This window comes from Hyaena hyaena, unplaced genomic scaffold (assembly GCF_003009895.1).
Source record: "Hyaena hyaena isolate Hyena2069 unplaced genomic scaffold, ASM300989v1 scaffold_394, whole genome shotgun sequence".
Lineage (NCBI taxonomy): Eukaryota > Metazoa > Chordata > Mammalia > Carnivora > Hyaenidae > Hyaena > Hyaena hyaena.
This window is the reverse complement of record NW_024081026.1, coordinates 967253-981171: the sequence shown is the minus strand read 5'-3', so window position 1 is coordinate 981171 and position 13919 is coordinate 967253. Positions and strand designations below refer to the sequence as shown.

Genomic DNA, 13919 nt, shown 5'->3' with positions numbered 1-13919 from the left:
TCACTCTGAATGTAAATGGACTAAATGCTCCAATCAAAAGACACAGAGTATCAGAATGGATAAAAAACCAAGATCCATCTATATGCTGTCTACAAGAGACTCATTAAAAAATTTTTTTTGTAATGTTTATTTTTTAGAAAGACAGAGCATGAGCAGGGGAGGGGCAGAGAGAGAGGGAGACACAGAACCCAAAGCAGGCTCCAGGCTCCGAGCTGTCAGCACAGAGCCCAACACAGGGCTTGAACTCGTGAACTGTGAGATTGTGGCCTGAGCCAAAGTCAGATGCCCAACCAATTGAGCCACCCAGGCGCCCCCCCACAGAGTTGTTTGGCACAAGGACATAGGAAATATGACATGAGCATTTATTTCTCTATAAAGAAAATCCATTTAAGGCAAGTGTGAAAAGTTTGTCTACACAATTGACATGTGATCATGAGTCCAAACTGAATGTGTTATTCTGGAAAAAGTAGTAGTGACAGATTCTATTTCCTTTACTAAGCAAATAGCAGCATAGAATAACTCATTACTTGTAGCAGCTGCTCCATCTGTGAAATCACAAGTTTAAAAACATTGCCTACAATGGAAACATATGTGCTCTAGGCCACAGTTCACATAAACACATACAGTAAGCATATAAACCATGATTCCCATTCTTTACTGCACAATTTATAAAAACTTTATAAAAAGAAATCCATAATTCCACGGCCTCCAATATGTTTTGTCTGAATTTACATTATTTAGGGCAAAGAGGCTATATGTCATATATAATACATGCATATTTCTTGCTTGCCATTTAGCACAAACACTCAGATCCATGCATACATACACAAACACTTAGATAACTAAGTAGTGCTTTCTTGAAAGTGCTGGACTTCCACAGATTGGTGGCATCTAAGAGTTCACATAACAAGTAGGATGTTGGGACACCTAAATGGCTCAGTTGGTTGAGCGTCCGACTAGTGATTACAGCTCAGGTCACGATCCCAGGGTTGTAGGATCAAGCCCCATGTTGGGCTGAATGTGAACCTTGCTTAAGATTCTCTTTCTTTCTGTCCCTCTGCCCCTCTTCCCCATTCTTGCTCTCTCTCTCTCTCTTAAAGAAAAAAAAAAAAAGGTAGGATGGATATATTGTAAGTATAACTTTAGCACAACCAAGTAGAAACAATTTTTAAATCTACTTTGAAATATAAAATGATATAATTCATGTGTAATTGACATCCTTCAGCTTCTGAATCCATGGGTGTTATTTATGTTTTTGTCATGTGTCATAGAATAAGCTTCTTTGCATTTCTCCCCCAAAATTCTACTGTAATTATAGAAAAGAAATTACTGGAGATTCTGTAGAAATGAGATAGATCCAGCTGGGTGAGGTGGGTGAGGTGGGTGTACATAAATGCTTTTATATACTTGAACTACAAGATGGTGCATATAAAGTAACAGCAATACATTCATTAACTTTAAATTCACCTCCTTTTTTTTCCCCCCTGATACAATTAAACACAGAGAGTAAGACTGATTCAACTTTATACCAAGAAACAGAGCAAAGCTACTTGTAGAAATACTACCTCCTAGTGGAAACATCACTTTTCATTTGTTTTATAAAGCAATGGAATATAGCAAAGTTACTTGGTAACTATACTATTATTCACAATTTAAAATTACAAAGTTAGACAAAGTTTAGTTTGATACTTAGTACCTCCAAAGAATCATGTCATGAGTTCTCATCTAATTTACAAACTTAATTCCTTTTCTTAATAAAATGACAACCAGTATTGCCTACCCACAGTTAGTAGCAGAGCTTAGCTTGAAAACTACTTATTAAAAATAAAAATCATCATTGTGGTTGTACCGTCAAAGTACCATAAGCCTATATATAAATGCTTCAGAGTGACAAAGATCTTACAGAAACAATAAGACATGATTATTTAACAACCTAGTTATTTTTGTCTCTAAGTTACTGAACCAATACTTTTTCACTCAGTAAAACAGCATGGAGACTTTTCATTAAAATACTTTGGAACAGATAAATTAAAATCATAGTCAAATATAATTTTATTTTATTTTAGAATATTTTGGTACATAATGTGAATATGGCCACCTAATACTCTTGTAAATTTGTAAACTTCAAACAAAATAATGCATAGTAAAGAACTGGAAAATTATCAACTTTTCTTAATGTGTGAAATTATTCTTTATTGTTATCATTAAACAAAAGTATTTTGCCTGAGTTTTAAATTGTTGTCCTATACTTTGTGTTTAATGCCTTCCCTGAACTGGAAGAAATGAGGTATTTAAATTTTACACTGACCTATGAGTTGCATAGAAGAAATCAACTGAACAAGGTATCAGGCTGTGACAACTTTACAACACATATCACAGTACTACAGTTGCTGGTTTATTGACTGCCATCTTTCACTATATATTAAACCTCCTAAAGGCTACATTTTTTTAACCTATCCTAGTATCTCAACAAAATTTTGACTGAATGTATGAAAGGATGATATTAATAAAAAGTTGAAAATAAAAATTCGACTTAGATAGCTTTGATTAACTGTAAAATCTGAAATGAGATTTGAAGTCACAAGATGTGGGTTCAAATCCTACTTTATCACAAATTGTATGATTTTAAACTCTACCTCAGTGAGACTTAGTTACCTCATCTGAATAAAAATAACAATTGGCCCATGTATTTCAGAATAGCTGTAAAGATAAAATGAGGTAATATATGTTAAGTCCCTTGTAAATACCCGACAAATATAATTTTCCATTATTCTACTACCTGTTCATAAAGAAACATATGAATAGGATAAAAATTTTTAAGATGCAGTGTAACTACAAACATTAAAAATACATGCCATATATACCACTTTTCCCAAGTGAAAATAGCTTGACTCCTCTCTTCAGCCTACAAATATACTTAAAACTCCTGATCAAAAGAAAAAAAAATACCTCTTCCTTTGAGATATAGCCCCCCAGTTCTTTATCTTCTCTAGTAAATACTATCAAAGAAGAGTGGACACCTATGCATCCTCTTCGTCAGTGCCCTGAAATCCAACTCTCCCACAACTGCCTATAGAACAGCCTCAGAATGGTTAATCCACTGGTTTCTTCTTAGTCCTCATTTTATTCCATCTCTGAACATTTCTTGTATGTTTTCTCTCTGAAAATTCTGAGTACCTCTCACATCCACGCTTGCTTCTTTCTTCAAACTAGGAATACTCTGGGTGTTTTTTCCTGATTTCTAATGATTAATCTTTTTTATTATTATTATTGGTTCAGCTTCTTATTCTTCAAATGCAGGTATTGTAAGAGGTTTCACCCTCAAACCCCCTTTTTTTTCTTATCTTGTAGTTCTGCCTAGATGATTCAGTCTACTCCAATGGACTCAGGCCTCATTTTTGCATAGCCAACTTCTAAAGCTCTTTCTCCCAGCTCCCACCAAGGTGCCACGGCTGTATTCTCGTCATTGACCAAATATTTCCATCTGTATATACTTTAGTCTGTGTGTCAAACTCATCATCCTTCTCCCTTTTCCCAAACTTCTTTCTTCCTCTTGTTGCCACTCTCGATAGTTAACCAAGCAGAAATCTTGGAGTCATCAATGACTTCTCCACTCTTCTTCACCTGTCTTCATCTATTAAGAGGATCTCTGATTCCATGTCTGAAAACTTTCTCCATCTATTCTTTTCCATCTTAGTTTCCATGGTATTTATTTAGGCTTCATTTTTTATTTTTGTAAAAATATTTTGCCTGTTAACTAATTCCCTCTGCCTTGATCTCTTGCAATTTAAATCCATCCTGTTATAGATGCCAAGGAAATAAAAACACTCCCCTACTTTTTATGCCTACTTTTTACCTGAAAAATCAACTCTAAACTCTCTGACATGGCATGTGAGACCCTAATTAATCTCTTTCCAAACTGTTTTTCCAGTAACTTCTGCCTACACATTTCTCTCTCTATAACATGTTACACACTCAATTTCATGCCCTAGTTCATGGTGTTCCCTCTATCTGTTATGGTTGTTCTTCATTTGTCAAAAGCCTGTACATCTTTTGGGCCCATGTGATATATCATATTCTCTATAGCACTTTCACTATCCTGCCTTCCAGATAGAATTAATCCTTTCTTCTTCTGTACTCTTCCATTACTAACAAAATTAAATTTAAGTATTATAGGTGTCTATCTCCTCCACTGCATTAGACTTAAGGGGAAAAGTTACTACTTATTTTGATTCACCTATGCTTTACCAATGCTTGACAAATAGAGGGTATCCAATAAATACTGAACTGAGCAGACCTATTCCAGATTTATGTAACATAGAAAATAGAACAAACTTTAAGAATAATCCTTATCTAGATTTTGTTAGAATCAAATAAAAATCATTTGGTTTTTGGATATTAATGAAAATATACCTAAAGATGAATTATCCATTATAATCCTTTCAGCTTTAAGTAAATCAAACAGCTAAATTTCTCTTTTGCCGAAGGGTTTAGAAGGAGGCAGGAAACAGTTGTGTAAAAATCCAGTCAAGTATCTGTAAAAATACATTGAAAACAAATAAGAGACCCTTACTAGTGCTATTACAATATAAAGCTGAAAATCATAAAGTCCATTAAAGTCTTTTGTATATTACAGAGTTAAAGCCATTGTGAAGATTAAAAATATTAACTCAGTTAAAAGTAAACTTAAGGAAAATTAGATATATGCTAAAGGGTTAGCACTAAATCACTGTCATGAAATATTTCTGTATACCTCTAAGAAAATTATCTGAAATAAATACTAATTTAATAAAATTACACTCAGTCTTGCTCTTTGAATACAGATCAGGTATCAGAAAATTATAGCCCGTGGGCTAAACCTGTCTGGCCCCTCACCTTTTTTTATAAATAGAGTTTTACTGAAATATAGTAATACTCATTTGTTTCTGTGTTTTTCCTGTCTGCTTTTGTTGTACAATGGCAAAGGTGGGTAGAGTCAGAGACTGCACATACTACAAAGCCTAAAATATTTATTATTTATCCTTTAAAGAAAACTGGTAAACTCCTGCTATAGATAATCAGTTAGAAATCTAGCTGAAAACCAAGCCAGCTTGTGTATGAGAGGATTTTTTATTATTCTAGAATTTAGAATCTTTATGTAAAGATTTCTTCTCAAATCAAAAGAATAAAAAAAAAAGTATGAGGATGTTATGATAGGAAATATACTGATATGAAGTAGAAGATATATGATATTCGTACAGGATTTTTTTTTAAAGAATAAATGATTTCATTTTATACTTTTATGCTGGACTGATTATTCTTCATTAATTAGGAAAAGGAGTGGCTATTCTTTACATTACAGCATATCATAAAAAATTAACTTTTCTACCTCTATTGCTTCAATAAAAAGTAGAAACTTAATTCTTCCTACAAGAATAAAGGAGTAAAGTTAAATATGATTAATTCTTAAAAATGAGGGGAGGGAAAGGTAGAAAGAGGAAGGAGAGAAGGTAAGGAAGAGAGAACACCTACTGTACCTCATTCTCTAATTGATATGAAGCCAATCTGTGTACCAAAATTAAGGCCATCTCGGACATGGGAGAAAAACTTGTCAGGATGGCAGGATGTACAGATGTTGAGATCTTGGTTCAGGTCCTGAATATTCTGTGGTAGAATTCCTCCTCGTTCTAGAAGAATCCTTGGGATAAAGATTTTTCAAAAGATAGCAAGAGTTTATTTTACCAATAGACAAAGCAGTAAAATGTGTGTGTGTGTATGTATTGGATATTGGTATAAAAGAATTCTAGGAAAGATCTGCTTGAAACAATGCAAGTTGATTCTCAGATACAGAATATGAACAAGTACAGGAATTGGTAGATTTTATCACCATTAATCACTTAAATTCATATATAAAGTGTAAAACCTTCCATATTGTTCTGCAGACATGACCTGGGAATTTTATAATCAAAATCAAGTACTTATTCAGAAAAAAACTTCTAAAGTTACTATAGTATTTGCAGACAAGATTAATTTGATTCAGAACATGCTTTTTAGGCATTTGACCCTCCCTTCTCCTGTCCTCCGCTTAACCAGAGTTTTCACAGAGAATTTGTTTCTCCATAAACACTTGTGATATGAAATGTGACTATAAATTAGTGAGACTAATTCCACAAGTCACATTAAGAAGTCACATCAATTTCAATCCTTTCTACTTATGTGTTAAATGAGGCAGAATCTGGGCAAGGTTTTGTTGGCTGGAATAGAAACACAATTCAAATCAATTTTCCTTTATAGGAATCATAATGGCTATTAATAGCAAAACTTCATAATTCAAAATTATAAGGGACCATAAAAAGCTTGAAAGTGATTATGTGATTATATTACTTAACATTTTTTCTATGAAATATATTCCTCTAGTTAGAGAATAAAAACAGTTTTGAACCATCAGCTTTCTGATAGTTTATTATATTTAGATTTTAGTTGAGGAATGCCTATGAAGTATATGGCAACTTTTCTATATGAAATTTAAATAGATCTCTCAAAACTACATGGTAAATATATCCTCTTTCACTTTTAAGTCAGTAAGAGGCACCAGACAGGAAAATTTCACTATTGAAACTTAAATGACAATAGATTTCATACTTAAAATAAGTTTTTATGTATATGTGTACGTCAGCTACTTAAATATCTGCCGCCTGAATTTTTCTTGTAGTTACTAATTGTTGTCTAAAGTACTTTTCATTTTAGAAACAGGGGTAGCTGGGTGGTTCAGTCAGTTGAGCATCTGACTTGGGCTCAGGTCATGATCTCATGGTTCATGAGTTTGAGCCCCACATCAGGCTCACTGCTCTCAGCACAGAACCCAATGTCTTCCTCTCTGTGGCCAGCCCCTGGTCTGTGCATGCTCTTGTTTTCTCTCTCAAAAACAAAAAATATTTAAAAATAAAATAAAATAAAATAAAATAAACTGAGGTACTCATGCCACAGAGACTATACATTTTAAAAAAAGAAAGAAAGAAAAAAGAAACAATAAGCAATAATCAAACTTGCAGTTCTGGGATGAAATCAAACCTACCTAGTGGCTTTACGAATGTCAACATAGGGATTTGGTGAATCAAATAACCGTACACATTCAGGATCAAGATTATGAAACCCCTTTGCTGATTCTCTTGGCAGAGTAAAACAGCAAGGTCCTACTGAAGGGCCCAGTACAACGATAATGTCTTCCAAACCACAGCCGTATTCTGTGATCAGAGCATGCACTGTAGCCATAGCAACACCTAACAAAGTACCTCTCCAACCTGGCAAACAGGAAGAAAAAAAGATAAGGAAGTTAAAATATAACATTTTACCTTAATTTATATCTACCTTAAAAATGCAGTTTGTATGGTTTTCAAAGTTCAGAAACAGCAAATAAATTAAAAAATTAAGCTAAATAATCAATTAACTAAAATATTGGTTTTTAAATTAGGTATATTACACAAAGCACCTGATGTGGAAGAGTTATTTAATGGGAGGTCCCTTCCACTTTCTTTACAAATATGCTGCAGTTTCAGTTTCCACTGGGATTATATACACCTTGTTAGTCTTCTCTCTCCTTCACTTTTTTCAGATATTTTTTTAAATTGTGGGAAAAATATGTAATATAAAATTTACCATTTTAACTCTTTTTAGGTGTATACTTCAGTAATGTTAAATACATTCACACTGTTGTGCAACCAATCTCTAGAACTTTTTCATCTTGCAAAACTGAAACTCTATACCCATTAAATAACAACACCCCCTCACCACTTTCCCCCATCTCTGGTACCTACCATTCTTTTTGTTTCTGTGAATTTGACTGCTATAGATACCTCATATAAGTGGAATCTTACAAGTATCTCTTTGTGACTGAATTACTACACTTAGCATAATGCCCTCAAACTCCTCACTCGGGTGTCAGGATTTCCTTCCTTTTTAATGCTAAAATATACCATTGTATGTATATATCACAGTTTGCTTATCTAGTCATCCATCTGTGGACTCTTAGATTGCTTTCCACCTCTCTGCCATTGTGGATAATTCTGCCATGAGTATGGGTGTAAAAGTATCTTGTCAAGATCCTGCTTTCAATTCTTTTGGATATACCCAGAAGTAGAATTGCTGGATCACAGGGTAATTCTATTTTAAAATTTTTGAGGAACCACATTATTTGCTATAGCAGCTGCACCATTTTACATTCCCACCATCAGGGTTCCAGTTTCTCCACATCCTTACCAACATTTGTTATTTTTGTTTGTTTGTTTTTAATATTAGCTATCCTAAGGGGTGTGAGATGATATCTCACTATAGTTTTGATTTGCATTTCCCTAATTAATATATTTAATTAATATATTCACATGTTTCTTGACCATTTGCTTATCACGTTTGGAGAAATATCTAGTCAACTTCTTTGCCTATTTTTCTGGGTTATTTATTTTTTGTGGTTGTTGAATTGTAGGAGTTCTTTATATATTCTGGACATTAACCCCTTATTGGATAAATGAATTGCAAATATTTTCTCCCATTTCATGGGTTGCCTTTTAATTGTGTTGACAGTGTCCTTTGATGTTGTTTGTAATTTTGATAAAATCCAATTTACCTATTTTTACTTCTGTTTCTTGTGCTTTTGGTATCGCATCTATGAAACCATTGCCTCATCCAAGTTCACAGGGATTTACACTGTTTTCTTTGATGAATTTTATAGATTCAGCTCTTACATGTAGGTCTTTAACCCATTTTGAGTTAATTTTTATATATGATGTGAGAGAAGGGTCTAATATCATTCTTTTGTGTGTGAATATCCAGTTTTCTCGGCGCTATTTGTTGAAGACACTATCCTTTCCCCATTGTATAGTCTAGGTACCTTGTTAAAAATCTTTTGGCCATATAGGGGCACCTGGGTGGCTCAGTCAGTTGAGCGAGGTCATGATCTCACAGTTCATGGGTTCAAGCCCCGTGTTGGGCTCTGTGCTGATGGCAGGCTCAGAGCCTGGAGCCTGTTTCAGACTCTGTGTCTACCTCTCTCTGACTCTCCCCTACTCATGCTGTCTGTCTCTCAGAAATAAATAAAAAACATTAAAAAAAAATCTTTTGACCATATATGCAAGGGTTTATTTCTGGGATCTCTGTTCTGTCTCATTGGTCTATATTTCTGTCTTATGCCAGTACCATACTGTTTTGATTACTGTGGCTTTATAATAAGTTTTGAAATCAGAAAGTGTCAGACCTCTAACTTGATTCAAAAGGGTTTCATTTTGACAGTTTTAATATTTGGTATTTAAAAATAATGTTTAAAAACCTAAGAAGTAACAAATAAGAGTCTCTTTTTTATATTCAGGAACTAAGACTCCAATGTTAAATAACATTTTGATAATGTCAAATCAAAATCTGACTTCTAGACATCCAATCTTATACCTCTAGCTAGATCAAAAGAAAAATATGCCACTTTCTTATTTATCTTTTGTCTAAAAAGCAAAGTAGTCCTAGATTTACAAGCAGAAGGAAATCTGAAAGATCATCCCTTATTTCACATGGAGTCATAACCATAGGATAATCTAAACAGCATTTTAAAATACCTTCAGAAAACAAAATTCCATAATCTTAACATAGCATCTAAAAATCCTCTGTTCTTATCTTTAGATAATAAAGGCACTAGACTATAACATATTAAACTAAATGACCTTTTCCAAACATATCTTGCTTTTTCTTACCTCCATACCTTTTATACATGCTGCTGTACCTTCATCTTCATGAATACTTTTCTGCAACATGCTTCACCTTCCTATTCCCCATTGCTTGGACTTCAAGAGTTCTCAACTAGAGGAAGTACCACTCCCTTTGGAATGTTCTGAAAAGCATGAGGGCTTTCTTTTTGTTGCTGCTGTTCTTAAAAGAACTGGGGGTGCTGCTGGCATTAAGAATTTTGAAAGCCAAGCCAACTGCAATATAAGATCATCTTGCCCAAAATGTTAATAGCACCCCTGCTGAGAAATACTGGCACTAGTCAGGTCCTACAAATTCTTCAGAAATCAGCCTGGTTACTGTTTCCTTTGGGAATTCTACTCTGATTCATATAATTTGATTTATGTACTGTCTTTACCTGTTTCTATAATAAGAGTATGTGGCTCTACCCCTTTACATTTAATACCATGTAAAGTAATTAACTGTCTTGTCATGCTCACCAGAAAGAAATTATAACTTTGCCTATACTACAAAATTGGTAAAATCTTAAATGCTTCATTAAGGATACTTACCAGAGTGAGCAACCCCACATGCTTTTTTGACAGGATCAGCAAAAACTATTGGTATACAGTCAGCACCAAGGGCTGCTATTGTGACTCCCCTCTGATTTGTGGTAATTCCATCATAAGATTCAGGCTCCTTCCTTCCCATAATCCAGACGTCATTGGCATGATCAGTCTAATACCAAAGATGTGTGATAAAAATATTTTCAAAGTAGGTTTCTCACACCATAAGCTTTTCTGAAAAAACTCTTTTTGTATGAAATTCTACAAGCAGTTTAATATTACTAGCAAGCATTAAATACATCACTCCTATATGTGGTAAATACCAAATTACTTATCATTTAAGTTTTGGAATTATAATCTCTGCATATTTTAGTTAAAGGAAAACACTAGGCACAGGTAAATCTCTGCTTACAGCACTTTCCATAGAGTGTTATTCATGGAAAGAAGTTAATTACCAAATCAATGATATTTTTACTTTTCCTGATTCAAATAAAGCTAGAATTCTGTAAAAAACAAGGCATCAATTGTGACCTTAGTTCCTCCTAATACTGATTTAGAAAATAATGGCCTCTCTCTCTCATCATTCTGGAATCTTCCTTCTGAATCAAAAAGGGCAGTGATACTATACCCTGAGAATTAAAGGTACTCTTAGACATGAAGTAGCTTCAGTTGAAATCTATCACAGAATTGATATTTAAGCTACAGCATATAGAACTAAGAAAAACAACGTAAGCATTATCCTAAATTTTTCAGTAAAACACCAAATGCAAAAGTTAAACAGCTTGATTAAAGTCCATGTAGTCATTAGCAGAGTCAAGAATATACTTTGTATCTTCTAAAACATGAAACAAAACTTTACCTTTATTTGGTAAAATTTCTCCACATTAAATCCTGCAGCATTCCCCAACCTACGCAGATTTTCTTCAACAACCACCTTGGGATCTCTCCGTTTGGAACTACTGAAGAGGTTGAATGAGCTAAGAGTTGGTATGTAAGATATTCCACCTGTTCTTGTAGTAAATCCATGCAAGAAAATATCTGTTGAATAGAAATAGTGAAGATTAAAAATATGCTATACAAAGATTATAGAGCGTTACAAACCCAGTCTCCTAGGAAGACTTTCCCTGATCACCTCAAGCTGCATTTGTTTTTCTGGCTTCCAATTTCTACAGCACTCCATGTATTCTTGTTATACACGATTTGTGTTTGCTCTACCTTCCCCATGGGATTATTGCTCGTCAAAGGGTATCTTGTGTCCCATTTGTCTTTGGTATTCCTAATAGCATATAGCTCACAGTAAATATCATTTAACCAAGAAGGAAGCTGGACTCTTAAATTTCATTCTTCTGTCTAGATACCAATGAGTTAAGATTTCAGAATTTCTAAACAGGAGATGCTTAGGGCCATAAATCTCATTTTAAAAGAAGGCTGGGGGATTTGTCTTAAAGGTGAATTTGCACAAAGCAAATTTATTTATGGAGAGTGGCTCTGAAGGGACTATCCCTTGACATGCTGACACTACAAAGCCATCCCTGATACTCCCATGTTGCAGCTGATGCCAACGAGCTTATAAACCCTACAGTCTACAAAAGAGAAAAGGAAAAAAAGGTGACCAATCTTTAAAGAAAGACTTTTTTCATGTATACCGTAAAAACAACACAGTGCTTAATATACCTGAGATTAAAGGAGATGTGATAATGGTTAATTCTCCTTTCAGTGTTGGCAGGCTTCTCAAAAATGTTTTTATTTCGTTCTGGATTGCTTCTTGTTCTTGATCTGTAATTGTGTTTATTTCAGTGGACTGTTTCAAAAGACCTCCCCTCAAAGTCACCTGTAAATCTTCAAACTCAAAATTGTAAACGTTGGTGAAGAGTTGATCAATAAAAGCTTTCAGTAATGTCTTCCGGTGCATGGGTACAATTACCTTAATGCTACTCAAATTTTTTTCATCAATTTTTTGTTTAATAGTATACAAGGAGGCAGCCATACTAGGATTGCTAACAGTTTCAAATTCTCTCAAGAGAGCTGATAATCCATTGCTTGCTTCCAATTCAAAGTTATGTGTCGCATCCCTTTCACAGGTGATGCTATTACAACACATTATGCAAAGAAACTTGGCCTTGGCAGCATGGTGGTATCGGACAGCATTCAATGTCTTCAGTAATACCTGGTGGCTGTTTCTCTGTGAGTTCGATTTCAAACCAAAGAAATCAATCAACACTGCTTCTGCCATGCTTCAACAGGGTACACAGCCCTTCAAAGAAGCCTTCTGTGCCTCCTAAGAAATCACCTATAAAGAAAAATTAGCCCAAGAATGCAAAATTATATCAACCTTCTTATAGTTACAACAGAAATTTGTACCTACATTAAAAAAAAAAAAGTTTCATGGATCTAAAAACAAAATAGTAAATATGGACTCCTCCCATTAAAATTAGTCCACTATCCGTCCTACTTGAACCATGAGAGCAGAATCCTCTCTTAATTCATTTTGTGAAAGTATTTGTACACCGTTCCAGCAGAACAATGGTACCTCGGTTTGTGTGTGTGTGTGTGCGTGTGTGTGTGTGTGATGTTTTTGCACACAGCAAGTTTTAAGTAGGGAATTACTTGTTGACTTAGACCAAGTCTTGGTTTTTTAATTACAGGGTGTCAATTTATGTTATACACATCATTAATCTTGACGTGACTGGCATATTAGGTCACACCCCTTCATATGACACATTGGGACCTTAAGTTCAATAGGTTAAATGGAGCTGCACCTAAAATTCACGCTTTTAAGGGGATAAAAGCTGAGTGGATCACAGGATTTACACAGCACTCCAAGTATGGCAATGGGCACAAAGGCTACAGCGATTTGGATCAGATGTGCCGCCAACCCTCTTCCTTACTCAGTGCGCAGCCCTGGCCCCGAGCACCCCTCCAGCCCCGGCACGCCCATCCCCGGCCTTCGCTTTCTCTTCAGGGGCCGCCTTCGGAGACCCCCGCCCTGGGCCCCGGACCTTTCTTTCCTGCCGCCGCTCTCAACCTCCACTACGTACCGTACTGGGCTCCCGCTGAAGTTCATCTTGTCAGGTTTGAAAAACATTGAGAGAGGCTAGGAAGGTGACGGCCACCGTCCCCTCTGCCTCGGGAAATGACACCCCGCCCGGTCCCGCGCTCGGTCTCCACCTGCCCGAGCTCCTCCAACGCCTGCTCTCCGCCCCCCTGGCACTTCCTGGACCCGCACCGTAGGCACTTTTCCCGGTGCCGCCTGACCGCGCTCCACGTAGACTCAGACCCGCAGTCCGCTGGGAGCTCGGCGGCGCCCGGCACCGAGTCTGGACGGAGCCCGGAAGCCGCCCGCTGGGCACCTGGAGGAGTCCTAAGCCCCGCCCCGCGGCCCCGCACGAGGCGCCGCCTGCCCCACCTCACCCACCTCAGCGCCGACCACCCGCGGGGCGGCCTGGCCGCCAGGCGTGGACTCGACGGCCGGGGTCCCGCGGTTGCAGAGGACCGAGCCCGGCCAGGCCGGCGAGCGGCAGGGAGGCACGAGGGAGGTGGGGGAGAGGCCTGGGCACCGAGCGGCCACGGCGGGCCGAGCCCCGGCGCGGGGAAAGCGCGGGAGGAGTCGAGAGCCGGCCGCCGCGGCCACCTCAGTAGTTCCGGGTCAGCGCGGCCCGTCGAGGCCGTCCG

The 13919-nt window shown here is 36.6% G+C and overlaps 2 protein-coding genes across 4 annotated transcripts in view; one reads left to right on the top strand and one right to left on the bottom strand.

Annotated features, from left to right (window-relative positions):
- Positions 1-1451: 1451 nt before the first annotated feature.
- Positions 1452-13748, bottom strand: LACC1 (laccase domain containing 1). 2 transcript variants are annotated; one of them, XM_039251531.1, is made up of 7 exons: positions 13663-13748; positions 11922-12537; positions 11107-11285; positions 10254-10419; positions 7055-7280; positions 5517-5677; positions 1452-4535 (listed from the first exon to the last, which is right to left on the bottom strand). In XM_039251531.1, exons 2-6 carry the CDS (start codon positions 12478-12480, stop codon positions 5518-5520), a joined length of 1290 nt encoding a protein of 429 aa, XP_039107462.1. In that variant the 5' UTR covers positions 12481-12537; positions 13663-13748; the 3' UTR covers positions 1452-4535; position 5517. The 2 variants fall into 2 exon arrangements, with proteins under 2 accessions (XP_039107462.1, XP_039107461.1); XM_039251530.1 differs by lacking the exon at positions 13663-13748 and adding an exon at positions 13286-13632.
- Positions 13259-13919, top strand: part of CCDC122 (coiled-coil domain containing 122) — a 73340-nt gene continuing 72679 nt past the window's right edge. The window contains exon 1 of one of the 2 annotated variants that reach the window (XM_039251536.1): positions 13259-13319. The gene's annotated coding sequence lies outside the window, so the exon portion shown is untranslated. Of the gene's footprint in view, positions 13320-13710; positions 13784-13919 lie in introns of those variants that run through there. The other variant, XM_039251533.1, reaches the window with a different exon arrangement.